The sequence below is a fragment of the Aythya ferina genome (genome assembly GCF_964211825.1).
Source record: "Aythya ferina genome assembly, chromosome: 8".
In the NCBI taxonomy this organism is placed as follows: domain Eukaryota; kingdom Metazoa; phylum Chordata; class Aves; order Anseriformes; family Anatidae; genus Aythya; species Aythya ferina.
The window spans coordinates 18,931,764-18,959,286 of NC_140304.1; the positions used below are offsets into that span (position 1 = coordinate 18,931,764).

Below are 27,523 nucleotides of genomic sequence, written 5' to 3' on the forward strand. Positions count from 1 at the left end.
AACTTGACGCCAGACTCTAATTATTACTTTAAATAAACAGCATCAACAGGATTTATTTTTTTTTAATATCTTTGGTAAACAGTAGTAGCCACACCTTCATCCTCTTAGAAGAAATATATTTCTCTTCTGCTCAATACCTTGCACAAGTACATATAACATTTTTGCAGTACATTTGTAAAATTGTCAACAGTTTAGCTCTTCTAGTTTTTTACTTAGCTGATCTTACTGTCATGCTTCATCCAATACTGCATTCAAATTACATTGGACTTGCTTCAAATGCTGTTAGCCTTAACACGTGAAATTTCCCTTGCGTTGGGAAGAAATCATGCTTAGGTTATACTTGGTAAGGGCTTTGAAGCTGCTCAGTTTCACTCTGCCTTTACCACATTGGTTTAACTAATCTAATCATGTTGGTTGTGCTCAGCAGCTGTATGTTGGTGAATGTCACTTGATCCCACAAAGTGCTGTGCTCATATACTGAGAAAAGTCTCGGGCCATGAGATAAAGATTACTTTCTTATCAGCGATACTGTGTTTCACCTTTATTGCACTATCTGTCTAGCTGACAGTTATTTTCTTTGGACTATCAAACTAATCCCACAAACTAATAGCATTACTACATGAGTTTAAAAGCAGCCAAACCACACGCTTCATTCTTTATTTCATACATGGTGATTTTTATACCTGGTGGTAGTTAGATGTGAGGGCGCTGGAAACCAAAGGAATTTGGTATGAAATAAATATTGCATTTTCTTGAAAAAAAAAGAAAAAAAAAAAAAGATAAGTTATCTGTTCCTGCAGGATCTTTCGCAATGCTCTCAATAAACAGACAAGCAAACAAACAAATAAAAATCTTGAACCTTCCCAGAGAAGATTCTTAATGTCTACATTGCTCATCTTCCTCAATACTAACAACCGTAGGACTGAGGCGATACAGACAGCTTTCAGTCTTCATTCTGTCAGAGACGGTCTTTGAGAGGCTCTTAAATTACTGATGTGTGAAAAAATATAGCTGTGAAGGTGGGGATATTACTGCTTATGGACTAGGGCACTGAAATCAAACCCATAAGCAGTGAGAGGGTCAGCATTCACCACAAGGAGAAGCATCCATCCCTTCTTGCCTGCCTAGCCTCTGCCAAAGAAACTGCCTGCACCAGTGGCTGCTCTGATGCCCGTCCCAGTGCTGGCAGTGCTGTGGACAAGGCTATGGTCAAGCCAGGCTGTGAAAATCCTGCTGGAGACATTTCCAGTGTGTTGGGACTATGGTACCATCCTCTGAAGATGGTTTGTGTCATAGACCGTGGAAGGTTCAGATTTTATCCTACGGTTTGTATGTGTGATTCCTGTGTCTTTGAAGTTCTGTTCCCACTGAAGATGAAGGCAAACTCCCACTGGCATTAATGGACTTAGGATGTGTCCTTGTCTCAATTTTTGCTGTTGTTTCCTTTGTTGCAGTAGACCTATTCCTTTATTAAAGCTTTTGCCTAGGGGGATAAACAAGCCATGTTACTAAATAAATTATGAAATATTTACATTTATGGAGCCAACCCCTTATGCCTAGCTCCTCCTCTGATATTACAATGACAGTTTTTATAGAGCTACTGCTTCTGCACTGCCATTACTCCTCTGTGGGATCCAAGACTGGGAAGCTAGCACACAGCGGGCCACCATGAGCCAAGTGACAGTAAGTAAAATGCTTGCTGGCTTTGACTCAGTGCAGGGCAAAACTACGGTGCTAGACCACTGGTGGCTTGTTCCTGCTGGAGAACCAAGCAGGATCAGGATGTAGGAAGATATGAACCCACAGAAAATATAAAGCTGGGGAGCTTTCTAAAGTAAACTTTATTTTTATCTGAGAATAAAATGCTACAAGTTGTAGAGGTACATGTGATAATCCAAAGAGTGAAGTGTTAAAGGCATCAGTTTGCTTATCATTGTTTATGTTATTTTGTACTTGTACTTAATTTTTTTTTTTTGCCTGCAGTTTTCTTAATGAGATGAGAATGGTTTTAGTGTCATGGTCCATAACAAAATGGTCTCTCAGTTACTCTTTTCATGTTTTGCACCTCGTGTATACGTTGTACTTTTATTGGTTTGAAATCTTATTAGTAGCTTCCTTTAAAAAAAAAAAAAAAGTTGTAGCATGTTGCTCAAATGTGTGTGGTTCGAACTGTTTAGTTTAGCTTATAAATTTCTCCCTCCTACTTTTATATATTTAGTGTGTTTGCCTTTGACTTGCCCCACCTCTTGTAGGTTTGGTTACAAACAGGTAGCAGCTTCCTCTGTGGGTGTTTGGTTTGTTTGTTTTTTAATACTTGGCTAAGTCACTTCAGTTTGTGCCTTTTTTTTTTTTTTTTTCTCTCTGTGGCATAGCCTATGGAGGCTACATTTGTAAAATGGATAAATGTTAAGTAAGTGAAACAAGCTGCAAATGGGATTTGTGCACGATTAACTCCTAATGGTTCTCTGATCAAACTTGAGGTCTCTGACCCCCCCCCCCCAGTGTATCTCCCACCCTAACGCTCCTTCTGCTCTCCCCTTCCTTTGTCTCTCTTGATCGCTTTCAGTTGTCTTGTTCCCTCTTCTGAGTTTTTTCTCCTAGTTCTCTGCTCTGATTTCTCTGGTACTTCACATCCTTTGGCAGTAATGAGGAGGGCAGGTTGGTGGGCAGCAGGGAGCACAGCTGTAGTAACTGTCCCTATTTGCTGTGCAGCGTTTCTTACCTGCTTTTTCCTTGCAAAATGGCTCATGCAAAATTGTCAGTTCACTCACCTTGAAAATCTTACTTTCATGCAACAAATAATCAGAGCAGTTTGAAAGCAAGAGAGGAAAAGGTGCAGATTTCATGTGCACAGTGCCCAGGATTTCTAAGGTCAGAATGAGCAATGGAGAAGTTTCCAGGGCAAGGAAAGAAACAGTTCCTGAAAAGCGCACTGAGCTCAGTGTTCTTAATCCTCAACATGAAGCAGTGGGCACTGGAGCTAAGCAGAAGCATCCTAGTGCAAAAGATACATTTTTGAAAGTGCACTATGGAAAAAGAAATACTGATTTTTGGCTGATAGAACCTTAACCCAAATAGGAAACCTAAAAAAAGCCAGATACAGAAAAGCCCTGGAGCTAAATACTTTCAAACTTTGGCAAGTCAGAAGTACAGGAACAACAACAAGAAACAACACACTTGATGACATGGCTTTTAGTGAGCTTTTGACAGTTTTTGGAAGGTGATGCATAAAATGTGTACTGCTGTAATGCGACATGATTATTTAAGGGCATTAATACATGTGAAGACAAATCTTCTGGTTAATACATGATGATGCAGAACTGTTTGGCTAATTTGCATGCACAATTTCTATGATTAATAAATTATGCAATGCTAGCACAAGTGTACTACTGTGAACCACTTGTAGCAACTGCCAGCAATCCAGCAGGCGACATTGAATACTATGCTCTACTCTAGTAAAGCTTTGAATATTTGAATACCAGCTTGCAGTTCCCAAACCGCAAAGTGATGAAAGGAGTAGAAGAATGTTTCTCCCTTTTATCTGTCTTACAGGAGATTTGGAATAGTCACTAGTTACCTTGTGTAGAAATGCCAAATGATCTCAACTGAAAAAAATAAAATCAAGGAGATTTACAAAAATCACTTGAGTGAAAATGTAACAGCTGTTTTAGAGCTAAGATTTATTTTTCAAGTCCTAGTGTTTCTCATTTAACACTTTGAGTAAAATTAAGGTATCAAATATGCATAGGATATGCTAGATATGCATATATATATGCATAAATATGCTGGAATAACATGCTCTTTACACTGGAATAAATCAATTAAAAACAGTAGATAAGCATATAATGGGCCTGCAAAATAAATAAATAAATAAATAAATAAATAAACAAATAAATAAATAAATATGTATTATGAACTACCTCCTATCTGAGACCAAGATCTGAAAGTGCTACAACTGGTTTCTGAGGTCATATGCAGCAGCTATTACTGCTGAAGGATTCTGAGAATATTCAACAGAGTAGGCCTTTAATCTGGTATTTCTGATCTAAGTAGGAAAATGTTAGATATGGCTAATCTGCTTGGGGTATCAGAGTATCTATAATATACTGATATTGATAGCCTAGCTTGAAATCTCAGATCTAGCTCCCTGCCTTGCACTATGGAAAGTTTATTTGCTGCTACAAGATTTTATTTTCCATGCTTTGCCTAGCATAAGTTCCTATTCCTATACATTCTCATTTTTAATTTTCTGCCTTTTAAAGAAATCTCTTGTGAAATACAAGAGGCGCATCATATTCTTGCATCATGTTCTGAGCACAGTTAGGCTTTGGCTTGCACTGAGATTCTAGCAGACACTGCCAGCGTGGCTCTGTCTCCTGAACGTTTTACCCAGGGCATAGGCAGATTACATGTTTGGAAGCAATTACTGTGCTAAGAACCCAGTGATGTATCTTTCCCAGAAGCTGAAAATGAAGGTATAAAAGACGTCCACACAGTAATTTATGGGTGTTAACTTATGGATGTGAGTTTCTCTGGGGATAATTATGTGACTACACTAATAATGCAAAGGATGCTTTGATACATAAAAAAAAATAATAATAATAAAAAAATCTCACAGTGTTCTTCTTTAGCATTTCATTACTCTCAGGAGTCAGGGGTGTATATATTTAAACAGAAGAAAGGGACAGTAGAGGCCCATATGCCTTCTCAAAAATAGTGCTGTCTTTTCACACCCCAGGCACGCTGAGAAAGCACTTGTTTGACAAAAGAGATTGCATTAGAGGTGTTTGCTGGAAACCTCCCGCTCCAAGAGCAGAAAGCTGCACACAGTGCGCTGCTGGTGCAGCAGCTGGTCTGGGCTGCTGGGGAGGCAAGAGAGGCACTGCTGGCAGAATGGGCATTGCTGGCTGCTGGATGGGCAAAACCTGCACGGCTCTGCAGGACTTGGGTACTTTTAAAAATGCCCACTTCGAAGCAAATTTTGTTTCAGAAATAGATCTGCAAACCTCTGTGACAAGGCCAGTGGCAGGCTATGTTAGCATACCTCGAAGAAGGGAAGGCTCCCAGCTAAGTCAGAGAAATTTCTCCTCAGACTTCCCTTCACTTGCTGGCAGATGGCTGGCATGGACTCCCTGAGAAGTTCCCCAGCACACTGTTGGAAGGGGTGACTCCCACTGCTAGCTCTCAGGATATTTTCAGTCATCATGAAGGCACCTGGAGCAATCCCCCTTTAAAGGCCACCTTGTGAAATGGCCTCTGACTGGATGCCTCTGCCTGTTTTCCAGTGGAGTGAGTGCCCAGCTGGAACAAAATTTCACACAGCTTAAGTTTCCACACCTTCACAGTCTTTTAGTTTTTGTCCCAACAAAGCTGATGTCTAATCTTTTAAGCGGCCTTCTACATTTAAGTCTGTGTAAAACCGCCCATTTCCAGCCACTACCCAAAGGATCCCCAGCTACTGGTGCTGCAGGAGAATCCTTGGGGATTCAGAGGAAAACCATCGGGCCTGGTTTTCCAGAGAGGAGGGGAAGAGAGGCATGCTGCCTGCTCTGCAGGGCAGTGGCGGTGGCGAGAGTGGGAGATGCTGGGGCGGGCGGGCATTGCGAGAGGCTGCGTTCGCCTTCCCTGTTGCTTGGGCGCTTGCGATGCGTGCTGGGACAGGGCCCAGTCTTGCCTGAATAATTACAAGGCAATTCCTACCAAACAATGATCCCTGCTTTTGAGTTTGTTGCAAACTCATCTGCATTACAGCAACGTTTAGTGGATTAATAATGTGTGCTTTTGGCCTCTCCTACTCCCTCAGCAAACAATTTTCATGCGTAATAAATGTTCACATTTAGTCTAACCAGAACAGAGCCCAAGGGTCAGAATAGCCATACCTGCATGCTGAGGGGAAGAGACGCGGGGTTTCCAGGAGGGAAAACAGCTTTCTGCCCTCGTCAGGCTGGGTCCAAGACTTCTGTCCTTTGGCAGCCTCAGCTTGGCTCAGTAGGTCCCCCCAAAATCGCTGGGTGGGCTGCGCTGGATGTCCCCCTCCACAGGAGCAGCCCAGCCAGAGGGGTCACCATGGGCAGCGAAGGGAGCATGGGGTGGATAGAATGTCAAGCATTTGACATTTTGACAAAAAACAGCATATTTTAAAATTAAAACCTTGTAAAAATATGCAAAAATACTTATCTCACACCAGCAATTGATCACAATGCATGCTATGAGGGCATATGAGGTTGAGTTTTACAATGTGTGTAGTGGAAATACTGGGATATGTAAATATGGACGTTACACAATGTGAGGAAAACTGCATTAAAACTGATTACAGTCAAAAAAAAAGAGAACCAGAACTGCAGCCTTTGTATTGCTACACCAGTGAAATGAGCCTGTACCCAGCCTGTCTATTTAGGTGACTGTCATGTAATGTTTCTCCCCATCTTCCCACTGCCGTTTATGCCTCTATAGCAGCAACTAACATGGAGGTGACCAGTCTTGGGCCTATTGGAAGAGAAATGCTGTGAATAATCTTGCTCTATGATAGCTATCAGTTGATCAAATCATTAAGAATAACAATTAGCACTTAAAGCCCAGTGATAGGCTGTTGACTTGTAGCCTGGGGAGCGGGACTGTGACACAGCACTGTGTCAGCCTGAGGTGGAGACTCCTTGCTGTCGAGCTTCGTGACCCAAATGCTGTGGCTGAGCATCTCCCATAGGAAATACAGGTGGAGGAGCCAGTCCGGTGCTCTGATGCCTGATGGAGCACCTCACCAGAGCTGTCCCCAGTGAAGTGTTCTGGCCATTCCTATGCAGTGAGGTCACGCACATGCAGTGCTGTGGGCAAGATACAAGGGTTCAGGCAGATTAGGCCAGCGTCTGCCATGGAAATGGGGAAAAGACAAATGAATTTTATCATGGCTAATCCAACCAGTGTCCTGTCCATCCCACTGCTGAGCATTCTGCCTCACTGGCAATTTTTACTGCAACAAATAGTTGTTACTTGACCACAGCTAGTAAAAAATGAAAAATATATATGTAAATAATTTGACAAGCTTCAGAGGAAAACATAATTAAAAACATAATCAAATTTATCAATTTTTTGTTCATGTGCAAGGATAAGAACAAAGTTTATCTCATGCAGAATATCTAAACTATCATTAATAATTATCTAAATATCTAAACATTATTTTCACTGAGCTATGAGAATTGGGTTTTCCTTCAATTCAGATCAACTAAATAAAAAAATCCACTCCTGCACAATTCCCATTGTTAAACAGGCCAGATACAGTCATTTTATTTCTTCAATGCCAGATTAAATAATTTTATTTCTTCAAGCAGTATGAACAAATGTGATCTGATGTTAATTTATTTGGTACTTTGAACACTTCATTGCTTGGTTGATTTTTCATGATGGAAAGAGAAGGAAATCTTCAACAACTTCTTGTGGTTGTGGGGTATTTCTTTATATCTACTTCCTTTTAAGATGTAGATAGTCAGGGGTATGGACTATAAACACAGCTAAACACAGAAATATTAGCAGGACAGCCAAACCTTCAGACAGGAGTTCATAGCACCAATTTGGGAAAAAAAAAAACAGTACAAGTGAGATATACACCTATAAGATTTATATATATATAATATACAATATATATAATACATATAAAAATATATATTTATTATATATATACTATAATATACTTAGGAACATAATAAAAGCAGATAAATTTTTGTAATTTGAATCCAAAAATGTATCAGGAGCTTGTAAGGTAGCTCTGTCTTTATAAAAAATCCATGCAAACTTCAAATGCTAAGCCTGAGACTGCAGGTATTGAAAATTAATAGCCGCATTAGTCCTAGTGTGAAAATGTAGGTGACATAATATCTTCCTTCAAATATTTTCTTATTTTATTTTTTTCCCAATTTTCTCCATTTTTCCTTTGGCAGCTATAAAACATTGTAATAAACCACAAATGGCTATAGAGGGAAGAGAGAGACCATAAACAGACCATTTTCTCTCTTAATTTATTTCACTCATTCATAATTCGGACATGTTTATTTGTTTATATGATTACTGCACATGAATAAAAGCACTAGAAATACTCCCAAGATAGTGGTTACAAATTATTTAAAGCTCATTTCTTCCCTAAAAATTAATCATAAAAATGAAGCCTTCTTGTCCACAGACTACTTGTCTTCCTGTCTGCATCCAATTATGCCTGTTCTTTAAAAGATTCAGCCCAGCCTACTCCCAAACTCAGCAGACATGCTCTGATTGATCTCAACAGCACATGTAACAGGAGGTGATTTTGAAGCATTTTAAGGTATTTTTCTCCTGTTAACTGCCCAGACAACCTAGCTAGCAAGGCAGGTTTTTGTTCCTCCTCACATCCCACGTCCAGCATCACTCACTGCGGTCCCCTGTGCACCATCACTGACAGCAGCATGTTTTGCCGTGGCATTACTGTGCAGAGAGAAAAACAGATGTGTTTTACCCATAAACCAGCTGCTTTTATAGCTAACAATGCGAAGATCTAGCACATCTGGCAACTCACAGGACTGTTCTTCAGAGCGAAAATATGATTTAAGGGAGATATTTCCTATGCTTTTTATGTAATAAGGGGCTATGCTGTTTGGGAGGAATGGTCCATTTATATCTAGGTGGAAGCATCATTGCAACTTTCATACTGGATTACCAAATTTCTAAAAGCATTATAGATGTGTTCATTCTGTGTGCACATGAACCCACCACTCCTCCAAGCTTGCTCAACAGCACGGTTTAGGTCTCCAATGCAGGTCCACTGATCTTCATTCTTCTTTGAAACAGACCATTTGGAATGATCCTCGATGGAATGGAAGGTGGAGTTCAGTGGTGTCCCTATGAGATTTATGTTGTAGACATGGTACTGCAGAGAGCAGTTGGAGGGAAGTTTTTGGCCAGAGTGTTGCCAGGATTCAGCCAGCAAATCAGTCTTCAGCTCCTGAGCTACCCAGGCCACGTAGATATCTGCGGGATAGAGGGTGGGAGAAATCAGCCCTTCATTTAAGTGGGGATCAGAAAGGATCATCTAAACTGGGCTTGTTTAATTCTAATGCATGAAGTGAACCAGAAGAGATTTTGCCCCCAACCTTCTCTTATTTTGATTTTTGTTTCAGAAGTTCATTCCTGTTTTCCCTTCTTTTCCTGGAAATCCTGTTACAAATAATCAGCAGGAGGAAAAAAAATAAAGGAAAGGAAAAAGAATTTTTAATCCTTCATAACAAAAAAGCTGATGATTCAAACCCTATTTTTGTCCTTTGTTGTTACAGCCAAATAACTGGAAAGAAATTTTCAGACAATCCCATTAATGTACATTTTAAAACATTTGAACGATCAGACAGCTTTTCACTTAGTGGAGCTGACAGAATATTATGATGGAAGACCATTCCCAGTACTCCATTACATTTATTTCTGAAACTGAAATTCTTCTTTTTTCCCTTCAAAGTAAATACTGTCAAAGAATACACTGACTGCTTACTACTTGCTTGATCATGTGTGGTAGGTGACAGCAGTTTTTCTTACCATCCACAAATGAGTGGGACTTTACAAAGTGGAGAAAGGCCTCCCCGCGAGCTGACTGCAGCTTTGAGAGGCGGTGCAATGGGGCTGAGGGCAGCCTGGAGTGTGCACAGAGCTTTTGCAGATTTGGGAGATCAGCCTGAAAGGCACTAGGGAGGGAACAGCTGTAGATTTGTGGATTAGAGCTCAGCATCTGTTGGTCTGAAAAAAAAAAAAAAAAGAAAAAACACAAAGAAATGAACACATGCAAAATGAAAACAGGTTAAAGCAAAGCAACCAAGAAGGTAAAGTTCTGTCTGGGAAGGAAAACCTGAATCCTTTTTAATCTTCACAGTTTATCTCTGGAGCAGTTCAGTCTCAAAGTAGCTTTGGTTTTAGCAACCAAAACCAAACATGTTTATTTGCTTTGTGTTATGACTGACCCAGCATCTCATAATCCGGCTGAGAGAGTATGCTCCCTTTTATCCATGTGTACCTCCCTGTTCTTAGCAGGACTGCCAGTCTGTGGTCTTAGTCCATGCCACAGCCCTCCATGGTCACCTTCAAGCCTCTGAGCGGTCACACGGCACTCAGACAGCATGTGTGAATTCAAGCCTGTGCTTACAGGAGTCGTTTCCAGTCAGTGACACTTGCCAAGCCAAAGCCAAACAGGAGAGCTGCCAAGCAACCCAGCTGAGTTTTATGCAGAACAAAGCTTGACTTTCAAAGTCGGGATTCAAACTGCAAAGTACTTCTCTGAACACGGTGCAATTTAACTGTGAAAGTCCTTGCCGCCGATGTTGTAAGGAGCAAGGGAACAAATGGGCTCCACAACTGATGAGTTCATGAAGATGAGTCCATTAGGAACTTTCCAGTCTTTCCAGCTTAGGAAATCCTTAAACCACAGATTACCAGAAGCTGGGAGGATAGAGCAGGAAAGCATTACTGTATGCTTCTCATTTTCTTGTCTTCTTTCCTAAGCACATGCAAAGATGTGCTTCCACAAGCAGGAACTTGGTTTTGATGGCTTTGTGGTGTGACCAGCCTGCACATTTGCACAGTCTTACGCATTTATTTAATATGATTTGGGACTTGGAGCTCAGCAAAGAGTAAAAAGCAATGTGAAAAGTGTTATGTAACGTGTGACTTCTTATAATGCCCTTGACAGTCAGCCTTCAGGACTCCAGTGTCAGGTAATTCTGAGTCTTACGGATATGAATTTCATTTTTCTTATTTTTAGGATTTGTATTTTATGTGACAAAAAAATACCTTTGGAAATCTGGGAATATTTATTCCGGACTTTGTATTTCTGATGTGTCAAGGCCACCACTCCAGCTCAAGTAATGATTGCCTTGCACTTTTAGAATGGCAGACTATTGCAGCTGAATGAGCTATTACTGTTAAAAATGATTCACCATCCTCCTTTATATTTCCAAAGCACGTGGTATGCATGGGCTGACTTTACCCTCAGCATGCTCTTGTGACTATTATTATCCCAATAGTCCTCATGGGGGGATGGAGGCAGAGTGGAAGAGTGAATTTTCCACATTCCCACAGGAAATTGTTGGATAAACAGAACTGAAAGCCAAGGGTGCGGCTTCCAGGCCCCACTTGGTTTCCAAGTGTGACAATGAAGGACAAGAGCAATCAGTTTTGGAGGCACAACCCAAAGGAAAGAAGTCAGAGAGGTGCACCGGAGCAAAGGCATTCTTGGGAAGAAGCTTTCCATACCTATTTCTGTGAACTGGTCATATTTGAAGGTTATGCAGATGGCTGTCTGTCCGTAGGACTGCCCACTCGCTGGGTACCCATAACCATCCTCAGGGAAGGGAGGGAACAGAGGCACACTGTGAATCACCCAGAAGCCTTGTGATTTGTCCAAGAGCAGAAATCCTGTCAAAAGAAAGTTATGGCAAATGAATTAAGGGGGGGGGGAAAGCCCTGAGACATCACAGCAGTGTGCTTCTTTGGATTTGCTGCTGCAGACACCATGCTTCAGCGTGGTAATGGCTACAGCAGTCTGGCACTGGAGTATATTAATGGGTTGTAGAAGACACTGATATTGTGCTAGAATTGCATTAATTCTCTCCTGCATAGCCTAACTTCAATTGTCATCACTGTTCCTTTGAAAAAATACCTTTGCAAAACATTTTTTCTTTATCTGCTCAAATGCTGTCTTTGAAAAATCTGATGATTTAATGGCTGCAACTCTTCACCCACTACTCCTTTCCCTTCCTTTAATTTCATTGCTGTATAAGGGAAAATGGACTCTGTCAGCACTATGCCTTCTTCCCCAGACCAAACTGTGCTTGGGGCAGATGGGGTACACCTCCCCTGCTGCAGATGGCTCAGGAAGTAGTCACCCATGGCTCTGCAGCTTGAAAACACAGCCCTGGAAAGCCTCTCCATCCCAGAGCTGGGCTGGGCAAACCCTGCTTCCTCAAGGGACCAATTAGACCTCTACAGAGGTTTTGTTTATTTAAAATCATGCTGTACCGTCACTGCACATTTAGTGCTTCCATGATTCTGCCCTCAGAGAGAGATCTGGGAGGCTTTCAAGGTCAATTCTGTCATGTAGGGTGCCTCTCCCTTTGCACCCTGTGCTGCTGTTGCCAGGCAGCTCAGGACGACGTGGTCTGTACTTGCTGAAAGGAGAGACAGGAGTTTCCACTCTTGAATACTAAGGGTCCATAATCATTAAGAGTTCTTCAACAGAGCACAGGCACAGCAGTACCAGAACAGAAGCTACCACGGATATCACTATACATCAAACCATGCATCATGCAAATCATTCTCCAGTTTTGCTTTAGGCAGGATTTTTAGATATGCAGATTGACAAAAAGACAAATAGATGTTATGCACAGCTTTAAAAAGGAGGAAACAGCAGCTGGGGACTCTCCCTGTACCTTTGGTGTGTCCTCTTTTCCAGCTGGTGGAGTCTGAATGAGGGACCTCATCGTTATAGATTGCATATGCAGTGTTGTTGCTCTGCAGGGAAAGACACATTTCTGAAACGTGACATTTGGTAAGAGGAAAGCATTTAAGCAAACAAATTTTGTTGAGAACAGAAGACTTTAGAAGTTCTCTGTGTATATGATGAACTTCATTCTTCTCCCATGTCAGCTGGCATTATCCACACAGACTTTACACCAAAATAAACCTGAAGACTCAGCATTAGGGTTCCAGTTAATATAAATGAAGTTCTCTCAGTCATTGCAACAGCCCGTCCTTTGAGCATGTCTCTGATTTAGCTACCAGATCCTGTGAAAATGTTTGCTCAGGAAAAATAACCATGACAAGTGTTCTTACAAAGGACAAGCGATTAATACTTTTTTTTTTTTTTCTTTTTTTTCAAAATATTTGCGTACAGCCACACCTTATTTCCTCCTGAACAGAGAACTTTCCCCAGCTGGTGTACAGTTTGCAATGATAGCAGGGTAGGAAAATGGCATCAGCGTGGCTCAACACTGAGTTTGTAAAGGTTGTTTGTATTGCAACTATGGTATGACATGGGATAGGAAAGTTGTGGGGTTTGCCAGTATTTGACTGACTTCTGGGAGTCTTTTTTACATATAAATTTAATGACACCCTACCACTAAGCCGCAGTAGAAATGCAAAGACACACCCAGACTCCTAAGAATGCGAGCACGTAGACTATGTGGATGGTAAAAAATAACCATAGGCAGATCCTGTGGTATTTTATAATCATTTCATACAAATATAAATGAGGTTTCTGACTGGAAAAAATAATACTGCTGAAGCAGTAATGGGGGAACAGCAAAACCCAAATGTGATCAGAGATGGAGCTTGAAACACATGCACCTGGGAGGACTTAGGATGGAGGTCAGTGGTAGTCACCACCAGCCCTGGGCTGTTGACAGCCAGTTCACCACTTCAGCCATTGCTCAAGAGGAATTGCAGAAAAGAAGCCACAGGGTCTACGTACCAATGTTCATTTACTTGATGGGCCATACTTCAAGTGTGTGAAAGGCTTGACTAGAAATTTCTAGGGTAACTTCTAAGTGTAGCCAAAACTGCAAATAATCTGCTGAGCTGCCAGCACAGTCACCTTGATGCATTTTAGCAGATCAAGTCAGTCAGGTCTGGCCATAGCTCTACTTGCTTATTTTTGGCTGGTTTCATTTCATTTGCATGTAATATCAAGTAAACATACTAGCAAAATGGTAATTAAACATCACTTGCCTTAGACTCATATGCTTCATAGAGCTGCCCCAGTGTCTGTCCCAGCGCACCCTGCGTCATGTTGACGAGGTATTTGCCGAGCTGCCAGTCCTGCATTAGGGCATCCATGTACAGGTACTGCAGCCCCAGCCCTGCATCCTCTCCTCTGGTGTATTTTGGCAGCTTGTACAGAGCAAACCTGCAACAAAGAAGAACAAGTTTTGTTTTTCTTGCAAACCGCCCTATCTGAATACGTAGGTCAGTCTCTCCTGCCCACCCTGAGGGTTTGAAGACTGGGGTGACCACAGGGATGCCCGTGCTAGGCTCACCTTCACTCTGCTTTTCCACAGGCTGAGCTGGCACCAAGCTCCTCTTGCTGTGCCCATGCTGCTATTTGTACCCCAAAAGAGCTGGTTTTGAGCTACCTCTGGTTTGTCCCTGCTGCACCAATGCCCTTGCTGTGGCGAAAATGTGGATGTGAACCTTTCTGAGCAGAGCTTTGTGTCATGGGGTTTTCACCCTCAGCAAGAAGGCTGCTGAGGAGATGAGGCTGAATCTGCTCTGCCTGGCACTTCAGTGAACAAACTGCCTGCTCAGCATTGGGGAGGTACACCAGGGAAACCTGTGCAGGGACAGAGATTTCAGGGAAGTCCTCTGGAGCCCTGCATAGCCACCAAATCCCTGTTACTCCTGGTTCTGGTAGACAGCAGGAGACATGCCTGAACCTCAGCTCCCAAGGTCAGTCTGGCATTCCCTTGGTCAACATGGGCACCTCCTGCCAGTAATTTCTTATTCTATACAAATATAATTTTATATTTAAATTAATTATGTAAAATGGAGTACTAAATGATAAAATTACACAACTCAGTATTTTCATATATACATATATACAAATGAGTATGAAACTATGTAATAATGTTGTTACAATCCTACTTTTCATAGCCAACTCATGTGGAACTGCTGCAAACTGAATATTTACAATTAGCCAGAGATACAAATCTTTTCAAAATTGCAGAGTACTAAATACTGTTGGTAAATTGTTCAGTTCCTACTAACGTCCCTGATGAAGTAAACAGGTTTTCCTAGTGCACAAGTCCATGGGATTAACTGCAATGTAATTAATCGAGCCACTTTCCTTGAGTGCTGTACTTAAGTAATTTGTTATTTATGTCAATAGTAAGAACTGAGTGGCCTTATTTTCGATAATAACAAAAATGTAGCTTGACTGCTTAACACCATATGTATGTCAGGAGGAGTAGGACTCGCCCAGTTAATTTACAGTTGGTTGGTTGGTTAAAAAAAATGCATTTCGGAAAGCAGGTTAAAGTGCCAGGAAAGCATTTTGAAAGAGGAACATTTAGTCCATGGGAAGGGCACATGTACAGGAAGAAGGGAAGCACAGAGGTGATCCCGGTAATCCACCTGTATCACCACTAGCTGAGTGATGCTCCTTAAATCTCTCAGGACAAATTGTAGCTGATGACAGATTCTAGAGAAGACAAGGAAGGGATTTGTATGGGAGGTCTGGTGAGAGCATTCCCTGCACCAGGAGCTGCAACAATCCCTTTATTTGCAACGAAGATTTGGAAAGACAAGTAGTAGTAGTAGTAGTAGTTATAAGAGTAGGAGCTGAGCCAAGAATTAATATCTGAAGCATTTCCAAACTGCTTTGAAATGTGCTGGGAGGTTTATGCTCTGCCAGTGTTTACAGCCTTGCAGCTGACAAACACGCGTTAGCAGATGTGCTGGAGGGAATGCTTGTAGCTGAGTTATCAGTGAATTGCCTGCTGATTCCCAGGAGATAAATGTTTTGGACCTGCACAGAAAGCCAGTTGAGTGCATTAGCAATTTAAACTGTATAAAAGTCTTCACTGCTATTTTACACAGGGGAAGTTTCCCAAGGGCTTAAGTGGCTAAAGTATTTGTGGGAGTGGACTGAAAGTTACTTTGCTGAGAACTGAGGAAAAGCAAAGGCATTAATGTCAGGAATCCAATTAGCACGGTCACAGTGTTAGCTTGTGTCTGAACACTAAGGCACTAGAAGTAATCACATTTTTTTATTTTTCCCTCCAATAAAAGTAAGTGCACAGCCCTGGGTTAAATCCCTGACTCAGCACTTCTCAGAAGGCAGAGGTGTTTTTTGTTTTTTTTTAATGTGTGCAAAAAGATTTCCAAAGAGTCATGGGCTCGGGTGAATACAGCAGAGATCTTCTGCCCTTCTGAAAGTGCTGCACCTGTGGCCATTCCCCCTGGTGCACTGGGGATGGCGAGGCAAGCTCCCAGCTGGGATGCACCTGGGACATTTGCCAGTGCTGTACTTCATGTGGGTAGGAACCACAGGCAGGATGGGGAGGCAGGTGGGATCCCAGAACCGTGGAAAGGTTTGGGTTGGAAGCAACCATACAGGCCACCTGGTTCCAACCCCCTGCCATGGGCAGGGACACCCCACACCAGACCAGGTTGCTCAAAGCCCCATCCAGCCTGGCCTTGAACACTTCCAGGGAGGGATCAGATCAGATAAAGGAAGCGATACCTCCAGTTTAATACGAAATGGAAAGTATGTGAATACTTGTAATGAGCAATTATATTGCAGGAGGAAGCCACTGAACAGCAGGGACTCACATAAAGCTCTTACTAAATGAATATAAAAAAATTAAAATCTGTGTTTGTTTGAAAGGGCATCAACATCTTTTGGTTAAGAGGAAGCTTTTCTCAGCAGTTTCAGTTCTGCTTCTTCAATCAGCTTCATAGCAACCGAATCCAGAATGAGGCAAAAGTTCACTATTTCTTGTCAATAAGCTAGCATGACCCATGCTGACAGATAAGTTTCTCTTCCTTTGGATCATGGCACATTTGAAAGAAAATCCCCCCCATCTTCCCTGCTATGCCTGTCAGAAGGAACCAGTGCCTGCACCAGGCCCTTCAGGAGACCTGGAATCCCTCAGGAACTGCCTGTATTTTGTTATTGGTAGTTCATTGCTTTTTGTTTGTTTTATAGCTTTAGCACATGCAGACTCATTCTGCAAGGAATAATTACACTTTGCAGATAAATTAAACTTCTCTTATCACCGAGTTTTTGCCTGGCAGCACCACCTAAGGGATTGATTTCTGAAAAATGACATGATCTGGATGTGCCTTGGCAAGGGTGAGGGCTGACAGGGCCGGGCTGGACCCTTGGACGCTTGATGCTGAGCCGACACAGTGCGGCGTGGGCCTGGTGGCCGTGATGGCCCTGGCCTGCCTGCAGCCAGCTCTGTGCATGAGGGGAGGGACGAGGGACACCCTTCTGTTGTTACAGGAACAGCACCCGCTCCTTTATTGCTTGTATACAAACTAATTGCTGTTCAGTGAGACTCTTTAAATTGGTTGATATTTATCTTTGAGATGCTTCGGTACTCTTTTATATATATATATATATATATATATATATATATATATTTTTTTTTTTTTTTTTAAGAGGCCTCGTTTCACTTTTTAAACCTAGGTTGCCTATTATGTAATTACACTTTGCGTCTTTCATCTTCAAAGTGCATTAATCCAATTAATCATTTAGCACCCAAACCCGGTCTGGGTGCTGGCAGCGCGATGCTACCAGACGGCGCTTTCCCACACCACCACGTCCACCCACGCTCCTCGCACCTCTCCTGCATCGCTGCCAGAGGCAGCCCGGCCTCGGCTCCCCCTCCACAGCCACGGTGAGGGGACAAATCCTGCCACGCTGCTGGTTGGGGATGGGCAGCAAGGTTCATGGCAGGATGCAGACATTTCCCCCCAGACTGGTTCCTGCAGGCAGCGAGGCCCTGTGCAGGAGCCCTTGCTGCGACCCGGCGCCGTGGGGGCTGCTGCAGGCAGTCGCAGCCTTGGCATTCGAACACAGGTTAGGCTGGCTTTGATCATCAGACACAAACGCTGCGTAAACCTGTCATTATTTTGCAGTTACTCATAATGCAGCAGCGTGGTTGGTTCTGTGGAATGAAATCACCTTTCAATAACTTACCCTAGGTTTTCCAAATGCAAAATTCAGCTACTACTCACAGGCAAACAGGATTAAACCAGTGATTGCTATGTGTTACTTCCCAGCGACCCACCTACTTCATGCAGAGTAATCTTAGGTGTTATTTACTCATCCAACATTCCTCCCATGAGCGGCATTTACTTACCAATCGACTGCCTCCCCATCTTCATTTCTGCAAGAAATTTGCGCTGCCCATAGTGACGGGGAAGAGAGCAGCAGCAGCACAGCAGGGCTACACCATGCAGACCCCACGGTCATCTTGGTGCCTCAGCTGCACAGTGTGAGCGTGGGGCAGAGACTAAAAGCAGAAGTTGGCCGTTGTTTCCTCAGCCACCGGCCCTGGCTGCTGTGTGGTGAACACCCACAGGGAGCGGCTGGCAGCTTCCCCAGATCAATCTGGGCAACAAAATGGCAAAATGACATTTGTCAGATTTTACTTTTGAGAAAAATTACAGCTGCATCTTCAGAGGAATTATTTTGAATATTTAAAACACGTTAGGTAGTCTGCTTTCAAAGCAAGCTGCAGATACTACAGACTTTTTTTTTCTTTTTTAATGCTTTATGAAAGCATTAAAAAGGAAAGCATTTTTTTATTATTTTTATTTTTTTACAACGACATGAAAAACCTCAGTTTTCAGACAAGCAAACCAAAACAGCTTTCACCTCTCTATTTTTTCCATCCAGCCCATGCAGTGAGCTCAGACTTTGCACCATTCCTGCAAAGTGGGTTCCCAGTGCAGTGCTGAGCCCCTCTTTCCTGATTTTGCTAATGGGGAGCCTTATTTTGCCTGTGGGAATTGAGCCTGCAGAAACCAACAGCAAGAAAAAGACTCTGATCCACAGTAATTTACTTACAATTAGATAATATATATATATTAATTCTCTTTTAAACACATTAGCATTTCTCTTAGGAACAAACAAGTCTGAATTGAGCTATTTTACACCTGATAATGTTTTCAGCAAGTCATGAATAAAAAGTTTCAATTTATATTTTAGTGTTGAAAATATTATTTTTTTCCCTCCCCATTATACTTACACTGAAATAAATTAATATCAGGTACAAGATATTTCAGCCTCAGGGAAAGTCTAGTGCAATAAGTGCTAGGTATTTTAGCATAAAAGAAATCCCCACAAGCTCCCCAGTATTTTTGTCTGTTGCAGTGCCTCCAGCACCATAATAGCTGTGCAAGTTGGGCTGTGTTTGACCAAAGCAGGATAAAAGTAATTAGGGCTTAATGCAAACCAAAACAATGATCCCAGAAAGCGAAGATTTTGGAGTTGTGAATCAAGAGCTGAATTTTGCTGCTCAGACTTGCTTCTGTTCCATTTCAGGAGCAATCAGGGCTGTAAACTACATGCAACAAAATACTTTCAACCAGCCCAGTTTGGCCTTTCTTTCCTTCTTTCTCTGGGGAACCTCAATGTGCACAGATAGGGTAATAGAAAACAAAAACCCACCAGAAACATCACACCTGTTTTCATCTTCTGTTCGGGACTTGTGCCTGCTTACAAAGCAACCTTCCCTCACCAAAACATCACTTTGACGCCCCTGCCTGGTGCATTGCATGCTGGGGGGGGGGCAGTGGGCAGCTGTTAGTGTGGCTGGGGAAAACAGGAGCTGTGCCAAGGAAGGTGAGCACTGCCGATGGGACGGTGGTGGGGCACACAGACCCAACAGATGGGGATACCCCTGCCTCAGGAAGAGATGATGGGGAAGACTCAGTGAAGGGCCACAGCCAGGACTAATCCAAAGGCGATGAAAGAGAGAGAATTGTTCACTGCTACTTGTGTTAAATGGTCTGCCCCCCAATAAAAGTTTTAAATTCCATCACAGCTATGACTTGTAATGACATCTTCTTAAAACATTTTTTCTTCGTGTGATTTGTAACATAAATATTTACATTACCACAGGTAACCACAGAAATAAAACAATAAGTGTTGTTTATGTTTCACTAACTAATGGTAACTGATGCTTCTGCTGAGTTCTTTCATGACTGTAACATGTTTTCTCCGCAGATTAAGGATATAGAAGTCCTCAACTGTGAATATGGCAAAAACACAATTAAGTTCCTTCGCCTCCATAGAGAAGGGAAGAAGCACTTCGTTAAAGAAGTAGAAGTGTGCACCCACCTCCGTCTGACTTCTGCTCATGAGTACCTGGATGGAAACAACTCCTTTGTGATACCTACAGACACCATAAAGAATATTGTCCTGGTGTTGGCCAAAAAAAATGGGGTATCTTTTATTTTTTAACTAGCCTTGCTTTTCTTATCACTTCATTTGGAAGCATTTATTATGCTGACTTTTTATTTTCAAAATGAATCAGAAGAATCTCTCCCCCATCTCCACATCAGGTTGGCACTAAAATCACCATCAAAGATTTGGGAGAGAATTTTCCTCCTCTAGTGCTCATCCTGCATACAGGGGTTACTGACGCCGTTCCTCCTGGTCTAACAATTTTAGTTATTATTTTAGTTATTTTAACTTTAGAACATAGAAACCTTTCACATCTGATTAACCACAGTAATGAAAATGGCTTGGTCTCCTGGGTTTGAGAACCGAATTCCCTTGCTCAGTTCCTCTATTGTAAGGACAATCTGCAGATCAAGTTCTCTCTCTCAGTAATGAAATCCTATCTTTAGCCTGCAAAGCTGAGCCAGAGCATCACTATGATTATTTCAATATTACATCCTCGAAGCCTAAGGCTTCTGTAGCTGTTCCTCAGCCCGGAGGCTCTAGCTCCCTATACTGCAGAATGGGAGATTTTGGATATGAATCTGTAGCTGCTATTTGCAGCATATGCTGCAAGCTGATCAAATGACTAGCCTCACTGTGTGCACAGCCAGAATCTAAAGAAATCTGTATTTTTAACAACATTGATCCTTCCCAAATATTTATAATTAGAACAATCTACTTTTGTAGATGAGGTAATTGCTTCATTCTAATAATATTCTTTGCTGCCTTAGATCCCAACTTTAGAACAATTTGCTATAGATATCTGCAAACACTTCATGACAACATTTTGCCAAGTGGCCTACGTCAAAACCTACGTTCAGGAAGTTCCATGGCAACGTCTACACGAGGTATCTGAAATACTAATGCATTCACTTGGTTCAGTCTGGAGCTAGTCCTTACTCTCTTAGCTCCTGTTTCCCAGTTAAGGTGTTGTTTGCTGCACTTACATGTCTGCTCTGAATTGTAGAACGGCGTTCCCCACATCCACTCGTTTATATGTGTTCCTGATGGGATTCGCTTTTGTGAAGCTGAGCAGTGCCGGAATGGTGAGAAAAGACTCTGTAGCTTCCCCTATTTCTCTGTAAATATTTCTGCTGATGACAGATAAAGATGGCCTTAGAGAGAGCAAAAGCTATTGCAGGGCTTACAGCACAGCCAAACCTCTCTAAAGGCCTAAACCGAAGAGTACTTTTATGGTCTAATCTTGCAGTCCTTGATCTCTGAGACAAGGCTTAAAATCCAATATAGTTTACATCTGTATGTGTGCCCTAAACACTTACTGGTTACAATGGCACATTCACCACAACTGTTACATATTGTCATGGAGTTAATAGCCTTCTGAGAATGCCCTGCTTACTTTTTAACATTATACTGTATTCTCAAGTTTCATTATTATCATTACCCTATAGAGAAATACATCACAAAGCCACCTTGCCATAGGACAATTGCCTAGTTAGCAGTCATTTTCAAAACCCTGTCAACATGCTTTGCTTTTATTTCTAAAGATGCAGTTTCATTGCTGCAAGTCAGGCTGGCCTGAACATCATAGGCATTCAGGTCTATGTGCAAACTGTTTTTCACATGACACTTCAGAGCATACTTACTGTTTTTGCACACCATGACACAAAAAGCACCATTTAATTTCACTAAGAGTTTTGGGCTGTTGGATGCCTTGCCATTCCAGAATGAATGTAAAAAAATCTCTCTTCTCGCTATGCTTCACAACAAAAGCATCAGTTCAATCTCTTGGCCTTGGTGTTTCATATAACATCCATCAGACCTCTGGGAACAGAGCTGAGTCCACCACATTGTTTCACACAATGCGTTCGGAGTTTTTAGGCATTAGTTCAGATTCTATTACTGTCCTAATTACTGTCAGATCTGTCTTAGGGCAGTAACTTAGAGGTATTCCCTATCCTACCCTCTCTCCTTATTTTCCTAACATGTCAGCATTAGGACCAGTGGCAGGACCAGTTTTGTTTGCAGCTTGGACACAGGTTCTGAAAAGTTCAGGTCAGCATTGTCCCCACGTTCCTGCTGAAAGAGAAGAAAGAGCCCAATGTCTTTTGGAACAATCAGTTTTAATGTTCATAGTAACATTGACTACTTCTGTATTTTTGGCAGCCTCAATATAATTCCTTTTGGCTTCTGGAAAATGTTAAGAAAGAGCCCCCTGCCCCTCAAAAAAAAAAAAAAAAAAAAAAAAAAAAAAGACAAAGAATAGGAGTTTACACTTTCTTGAAGAACATCTACTCCTAATGTACAGATTGAACCTAAATTTTTAATCATCCTGATAATTCAGTATGAAATTTTGCAATTCCAGGTTCTATGTAAACAAGAAGCCTTCACTGAGGCTTTCTGAAGACACTGCCTTTCCTTCTTAGCCTTCAGTTCATATAGCCTTTCATCTATTTCTTTATGATTCCGTGCTTGGGTGAACAATAATCAAAGAGAGGATTTTCAAATCCCTTTTATTTTTCTTATAGGAGAACCTTGTCTATCTTTAGCATCCTCCTATGCACCTAGCAGACAGACACAGAAATGTATTTCTGAGTTAATCCTATGTTTCAAAACCTTACTCATCATTAAAAGAAACCTGGTGAGACTTAATAGAATTACAGCCTCCCCCCCCCCCCCCCCCCCAGTATATCAACTGATAAGAGGCTCAGAGTTTTTCAGAAACTGAAAACATCATAAGTAATTTAATGGAGTTGCCCTTAGACGATTGAAAAGACAGCATAAGCACAAAACATACTGAACGCACAAGGTGGGCTGTTCACTAATTTGAAAGCTTTTCCTAGGCATTATATTTCTTCAGTGTAAGATCCAGACAGACAGCTAGATAGCCAGCCAGCAATCATGCATTGCAAGCAGCTCTTTCAAACAAGACTATGCATTTGAATAGGAGATAAATATATTTCAAGGTTCACTGATAGTATCTGCACTACTTTAATACCCATGTATTACTATTTTATATCTAAGCTATGAATTCATCAAGATCTGAACAAAATCCAGAATAACCTGTCCAAGAACATTGGACAGATAAGATAAATCTTAAGCTTTAGTAAATAACATGGGAAAGTAGCCAAAATAATAGTACATTTCTTTGGACTCATTCAAAAACAAACAAACAAAAACAATAATGAATTTAAACAAGAAAATAAATAGATGAAATACAGTTCTAATCATATCCAGTGAGAATGTATGAAAAAAAAATACTCTAAACAATCATGTCATTTGGGAATATCCATCACAGTGGAATTATTTCTAATATGACTTCCTGCAAAGATACAGTTTAAAGACAAGGTGTGTCAAAGGCAGGATTACTACGGCCAGGCTTATTCAAAGAGTAATTTTGGACTAGCTAGCATGTAGTACCACTAGCAGAACAAAGCAGCAGCATGGGCTTCAGCCACTGAGCATCTATGCAGACTCCAGATAAGCCTGTGTGGAGTAAAGTTTCTCCTTTCTGAATCTGCTTTTTTGGCAGGTCTGGTCAGTGAAATTTTCAGTTATCAGTTTGGTGTAATCTAAGTGATTGACCAATTGAAGTTTTATAGCTTCCATCCAAAAGGATGGAAGAAAATGTTCAGGACACAACTGTCAGGTCTTTAGAAAATGATAATCCACCCATACAGCAATGATCTGCAATGGCACATTTTATAAATAGTGTCTAAGAGCAAAAACACTGTCAGTTTGAACCTGTGGGTGGCATTTGTATCAGTGCCAGTTCCTGCTAATTAGCTGAACTTCGCGCATTTGCATTGGCTCCTTGCCCTCTCGTTCTAATGGGTGCAAAACTAACAACAGGACAGATATGTAAAGTGAATTTCTGGCTGAGGCTCCCAGTCTTGTTACAGCGTTTCTACACTCTACACATTATTAGAAAAGTTCCACCTTACCTCTTCTATGTACCACAGCACCAGTAGCCTATTTCGTTTCACTTTCAAGCAATTAGTGGTCTCTGAAGTGACACCAGTGAGAGCCAACCCAATGCATGTCCCAGCTCCAAGGAAGTGAGGTAAGGGGTGTCCTAAACTCTGTGACTGACATTGCAGATCACTTGATAGATTCTCTTCTTTCTAGATTGAGCTCTGCTTTCAGTGGTTTCTATCTTATTTCCTAACTTTCTGATAACATCAGTGTGCAGAAAATAATTTTTAAAAGTAGCTAGACTTACAGAAGAAGCATGAGTGTTGGAGTCGCTGCTTGATGGTCCTAAAGCTGCTGCTGCAAGTGCACATCCAGAAATCCTTTCTGTCCACCTGAAAAGGGCTCACACTATCATGTATTTTTGGTTCACAGGTCCTCTGGTTGTTTTTGCTGGAATTAAAGATCTGAAACTTATGAAGACAACACAGTCTGGATTTGAAGGCTTCTATAAGAATGAACACACCACGCTACCTGAAAGGCATGACAGGATTTTATGTGGAGAGCTCTTCTGCAAATGGTCATATGGCGAATGCAGAGACTTTGACTTCGATTGCATATGGTATATGTCAAATCAAATAATATTTACCACCCAATCTATGATCTCAAAGTTCCTCTGTACAGCACAGCAAGTGTAAGGGCCAGACCTGCAGTTGCTGAGCACAGATCTCAGTAGAGGTTCTAAGCACTCAGTGCTGGGCGCGAAAGGCAAGCCTTGGGGGTATATCAACTTCTCTCCCTGATGGTGCATCAGCCAACAGCATTTAAATGGACAGTTTGTAGTTCAATACAGAACACTTCAGGAGAACAAATTTGCAACTCATTTGTTAGATAATTTTAACAGAACATTTGCTGATGAAATATAGACTTGGGGAGAGGGAGTTTGGAGGAGACAGGACATTGTTCTTCCATGAAATCTCACATGCCATCTATTTGTCAGAAAAGACAGGGAAAAGTAGAAATAAAATAAGCACAGTAAAACATGATGGATCTAGACAAAGATTTTGTAAGAACCTGTGTTACCTCTAGGAACAAAGTCCGGGAATGTATCCTTGAGGCCTTTTCAGGGCCACCTGACTGTGGGGAGTATTCACCCTCTTACCAGAAGACTGTCAACTCTATCCAGATGTGCGTCCTTTCCAAAGTGTCACAGGTAACTTCTTTCCTCCTGCTGATGTTTTACTTTAACAATAGTGAACATCAATTGGTCCTCTAAGAAGACCCAAATGAACCCATCTCCACTGGCAGTTCTAAGACTGGAAACTGGTGGTGTACAGCTTGATGGTCTGAAAAACCATAAGTGCACTCACAAGTTCAGTCCTGAGCACTGCTTCTTATCAGCCATGAACATAATGGGGGAGAATATCACTCAGTGCTCGGCAGGACATGAGCAAAAGTGAAAGGAGTGCTCTCAGATTGGCTACATGTTCAATGTATTGCATTTTATCAACTGTACATATTTTTGTGAAGGGAGGTGTTGCTCTGTTTTTCCTCGCACTGAGGTAAAATGTTGGTAGGCTGTTGGCTGAGAAAGTGTGTTAGTTCATTGCCCTGTTTTCCTGGTTTCAGGTACAGGTCATAGAAGTCATCTTGAACAACACGTTTTACAATGTGGTAGACATGAAGAATCTAGGCTTGACCAATGACAAAGAAGTAAGTAAATGCTCCAAACACAACTTACCTGGATTCTCTATAAACTCCCAGCCTTAAAGTATAGCAATAGCTATACTTTAATGCAAAAGAACAGCCAAAGTGAACAAACTTTCTCCTCCAGCCCCAGTGAAGGCTCCACCCTACCTCCAAAGGAAATCTACACTAACTATAGCAGAAGGATGATTGCCTTCTTATGTTCCTGATAAGAAATAAATGAGCACAGGGGAGAGCTTTGGAGATCACTGGGGTTTGTAGCAGAAATACTAGGTTAGCTAAGGCCATAGGCTTTACCTCTAGGTGACAGAAGACCAACACTGTAAGAGAGCAGTGAAAAGATTGTTCTGCAGCCATTTGGAGTCAAAGCAACCAGGTCCAACAGTGGACAAGGTATAAGCCTGGGACCAGGCAGAGGGTGAGAGATGGAACGGCTGTGATGTATTTGCCCCTCCCTCCACAGCTGCTCTAGCTGTCAGCTGGGTCAAGCCAAAAGTCTGTTATCCTTGCATGACAGAAACTGGGTTATTCCATTTTGCAGTTGCCATTTTGACCGACCAACAGTTTATAGTCTGTTTAGACTCTAGTGTCCCTCCCAAATTCCTGTGATTCTCCTGCCATCCTGTCCTACCTTTGTCCTCTTTTGGGTGGACATTACAGAGCCACTTTCACTTGAGATAACAACAAAATTTACCGTTGATGTCTGTAAGGGAAGGAAAAGACCCAGGCATGATTTTGAAAGGGGGTCAATAGCTGCAGTTTCTGCTATGATGGCAATGGCACATCCTTGTTCCAGGAATGATACCTGTGTTTCTACTCATTCTCCTCAGGTTCTGGTTCCAGTGGAAACTCCCTATGGCTCTTGTGCTTGCACGCTTGGCCGGAAGAAGTTCTTAGAAGTTCAAGGCCACATGTTAAGAGATGAGAAGCAAAGTCAGTTTGGACTGGTAGCATCCCAGGGAAACTAAACCTCTTGGCTCCACTCACACATTCCTGATAAACTTGCAGCATGGCTTTCCTATCCACGTGTATTCATTACCGGCCTCTCCCATTGCTGACTACTTTTCCCTTTATGAACTCATATGTTGGGATTTCTAAAGAAGCCTCAGAAATTCAGATATCAAAGTCTCTCCCTGAATCTCAGTGTGATTTACATATTGAAACCCCCTAAATTCTTTTAAAAATCCCTGCTGGAAACATTATAGTCAATTTTTAAACCAGCTATTTCCAGACTTCTTAATGAAACAATTAATTTGATAATCTTTAACATGCTTTTGACACACAAAATCAGCAAATCTGTATATTCTATTTATTCATGTTCCTTCAGTAAAATGAATATACAGGCGTGAGACCAGATATTTCATTGCCATAAGCTATCCTGACCCCTTGATGCTGCACTGTGCTACAGAGCTGAGGTTCTGACCCAATAACTGAGTGGGGAATCAGTCAGACATTGATTTGTGAAGGAAGTGAAAAAAAAAATCTATTATATCTTCTTTGCAGTATGACTAGTTAACAGCTGTTTACTAATTTCTCTGCATGTGTTCTGACTGCATAGCTGCTGCTGCTATTCATCAGACTATACAGTTACTTTATAATTAATTTTATATTAACCACTGAGGTGTCTGTGGTTTTGGGCTATCTCTGTAATTTTAATTAAATAGTTTTCTTAGGTTTATTAATCTCACCATGACTTTTGAGCAGGCAGAAATCAACCTAAGTAACCGTATTATTTCTGGGAGGGGCAGGGAGATAGACAGACAATGCATATCTTACTTTAGTTACCCAAGTCATAGCTTTGAACATTAAGATAAAACTACAAGACCAGCAGTTTTCATCTCACAAACTGCCTCACTTGCAACAGGAATCCTGCTCAACTTCTAACAGCTTCTGACTGCTGCCCTCATTTTCTCTGAGTGTCATTGTGACAGAACTCCATGTGACAGAGTGTAAATCCAATGGGAAGTGCCCAAAGTTATTTCCAAAAACTGC

The 27,523-nt window shown here is 41.6% G+C and overlaps 2 protein-coding genes across 3 annotated transcripts; one reads left to right on the plus strand and one right to left on the minus strand.

The window, feature by feature from the left end:
• Positions 1–1,641: 1,641 nt before the first annotated feature.
• Positions 1,642–26,584, plus strand: LOC311440554 (uricase-like). Its single transcript, XM_084527599.1, has 8 exons — positions 1,642–1,683; positions 19,736–19,954; positions 20,686–20,802; positions 20,922–21,000; positions 24,260–24,446; positions 24,914–25,037; positions 25,454–25,537; positions 26,362–26,584. The coding sequence occupies exons 1-8, from the start codon at positions 1,669–1,671 to the stop codon at positions 26,497–26,499; spliced, it is 963 nt and encodes a 320-aa protein (XP_084383725.1). The 5' UTR covers positions 1,642–1,668; the 3' UTR covers positions 26,500–26,584.
• Positions 7,991–18,030, minus strand: DNASE2B (deoxyribonuclease 2 beta). Of its 2 annotated transcripts, XM_084527598.1 has the most exons (7): positions 17,865–18,030; positions 13,726–13,903; positions 12,429–12,510; positions 11,254–11,415; positions 9,547–9,744; positions 8,734–8,991; positions 7,991–8,448 (listed from the first exon to the last, which is right to left on the minus strand). In XM_084527598.1, exons 1-7 carry the CDS (start codon positions 17,975–17,977, stop codon positions 8,393–8,395), a joined length of 1,047 nt encoding a protein of 348 aa, XP_084383724.1. In that variant the 5' UTR covers positions 17,978–18,030; the 3' UTR covers positions 7,991–8,392. The 2 variants fall into 2 exon arrangements, with proteins under 2 accessions (XP_084383724.1, XP_084383723.1); XM_084527597.1 differs by having other exon boundaries at positions 7,991–8,991; positions 17,865–18,029.
• Positions 26,585–27,523: the final 939 nt, after the last annotated feature.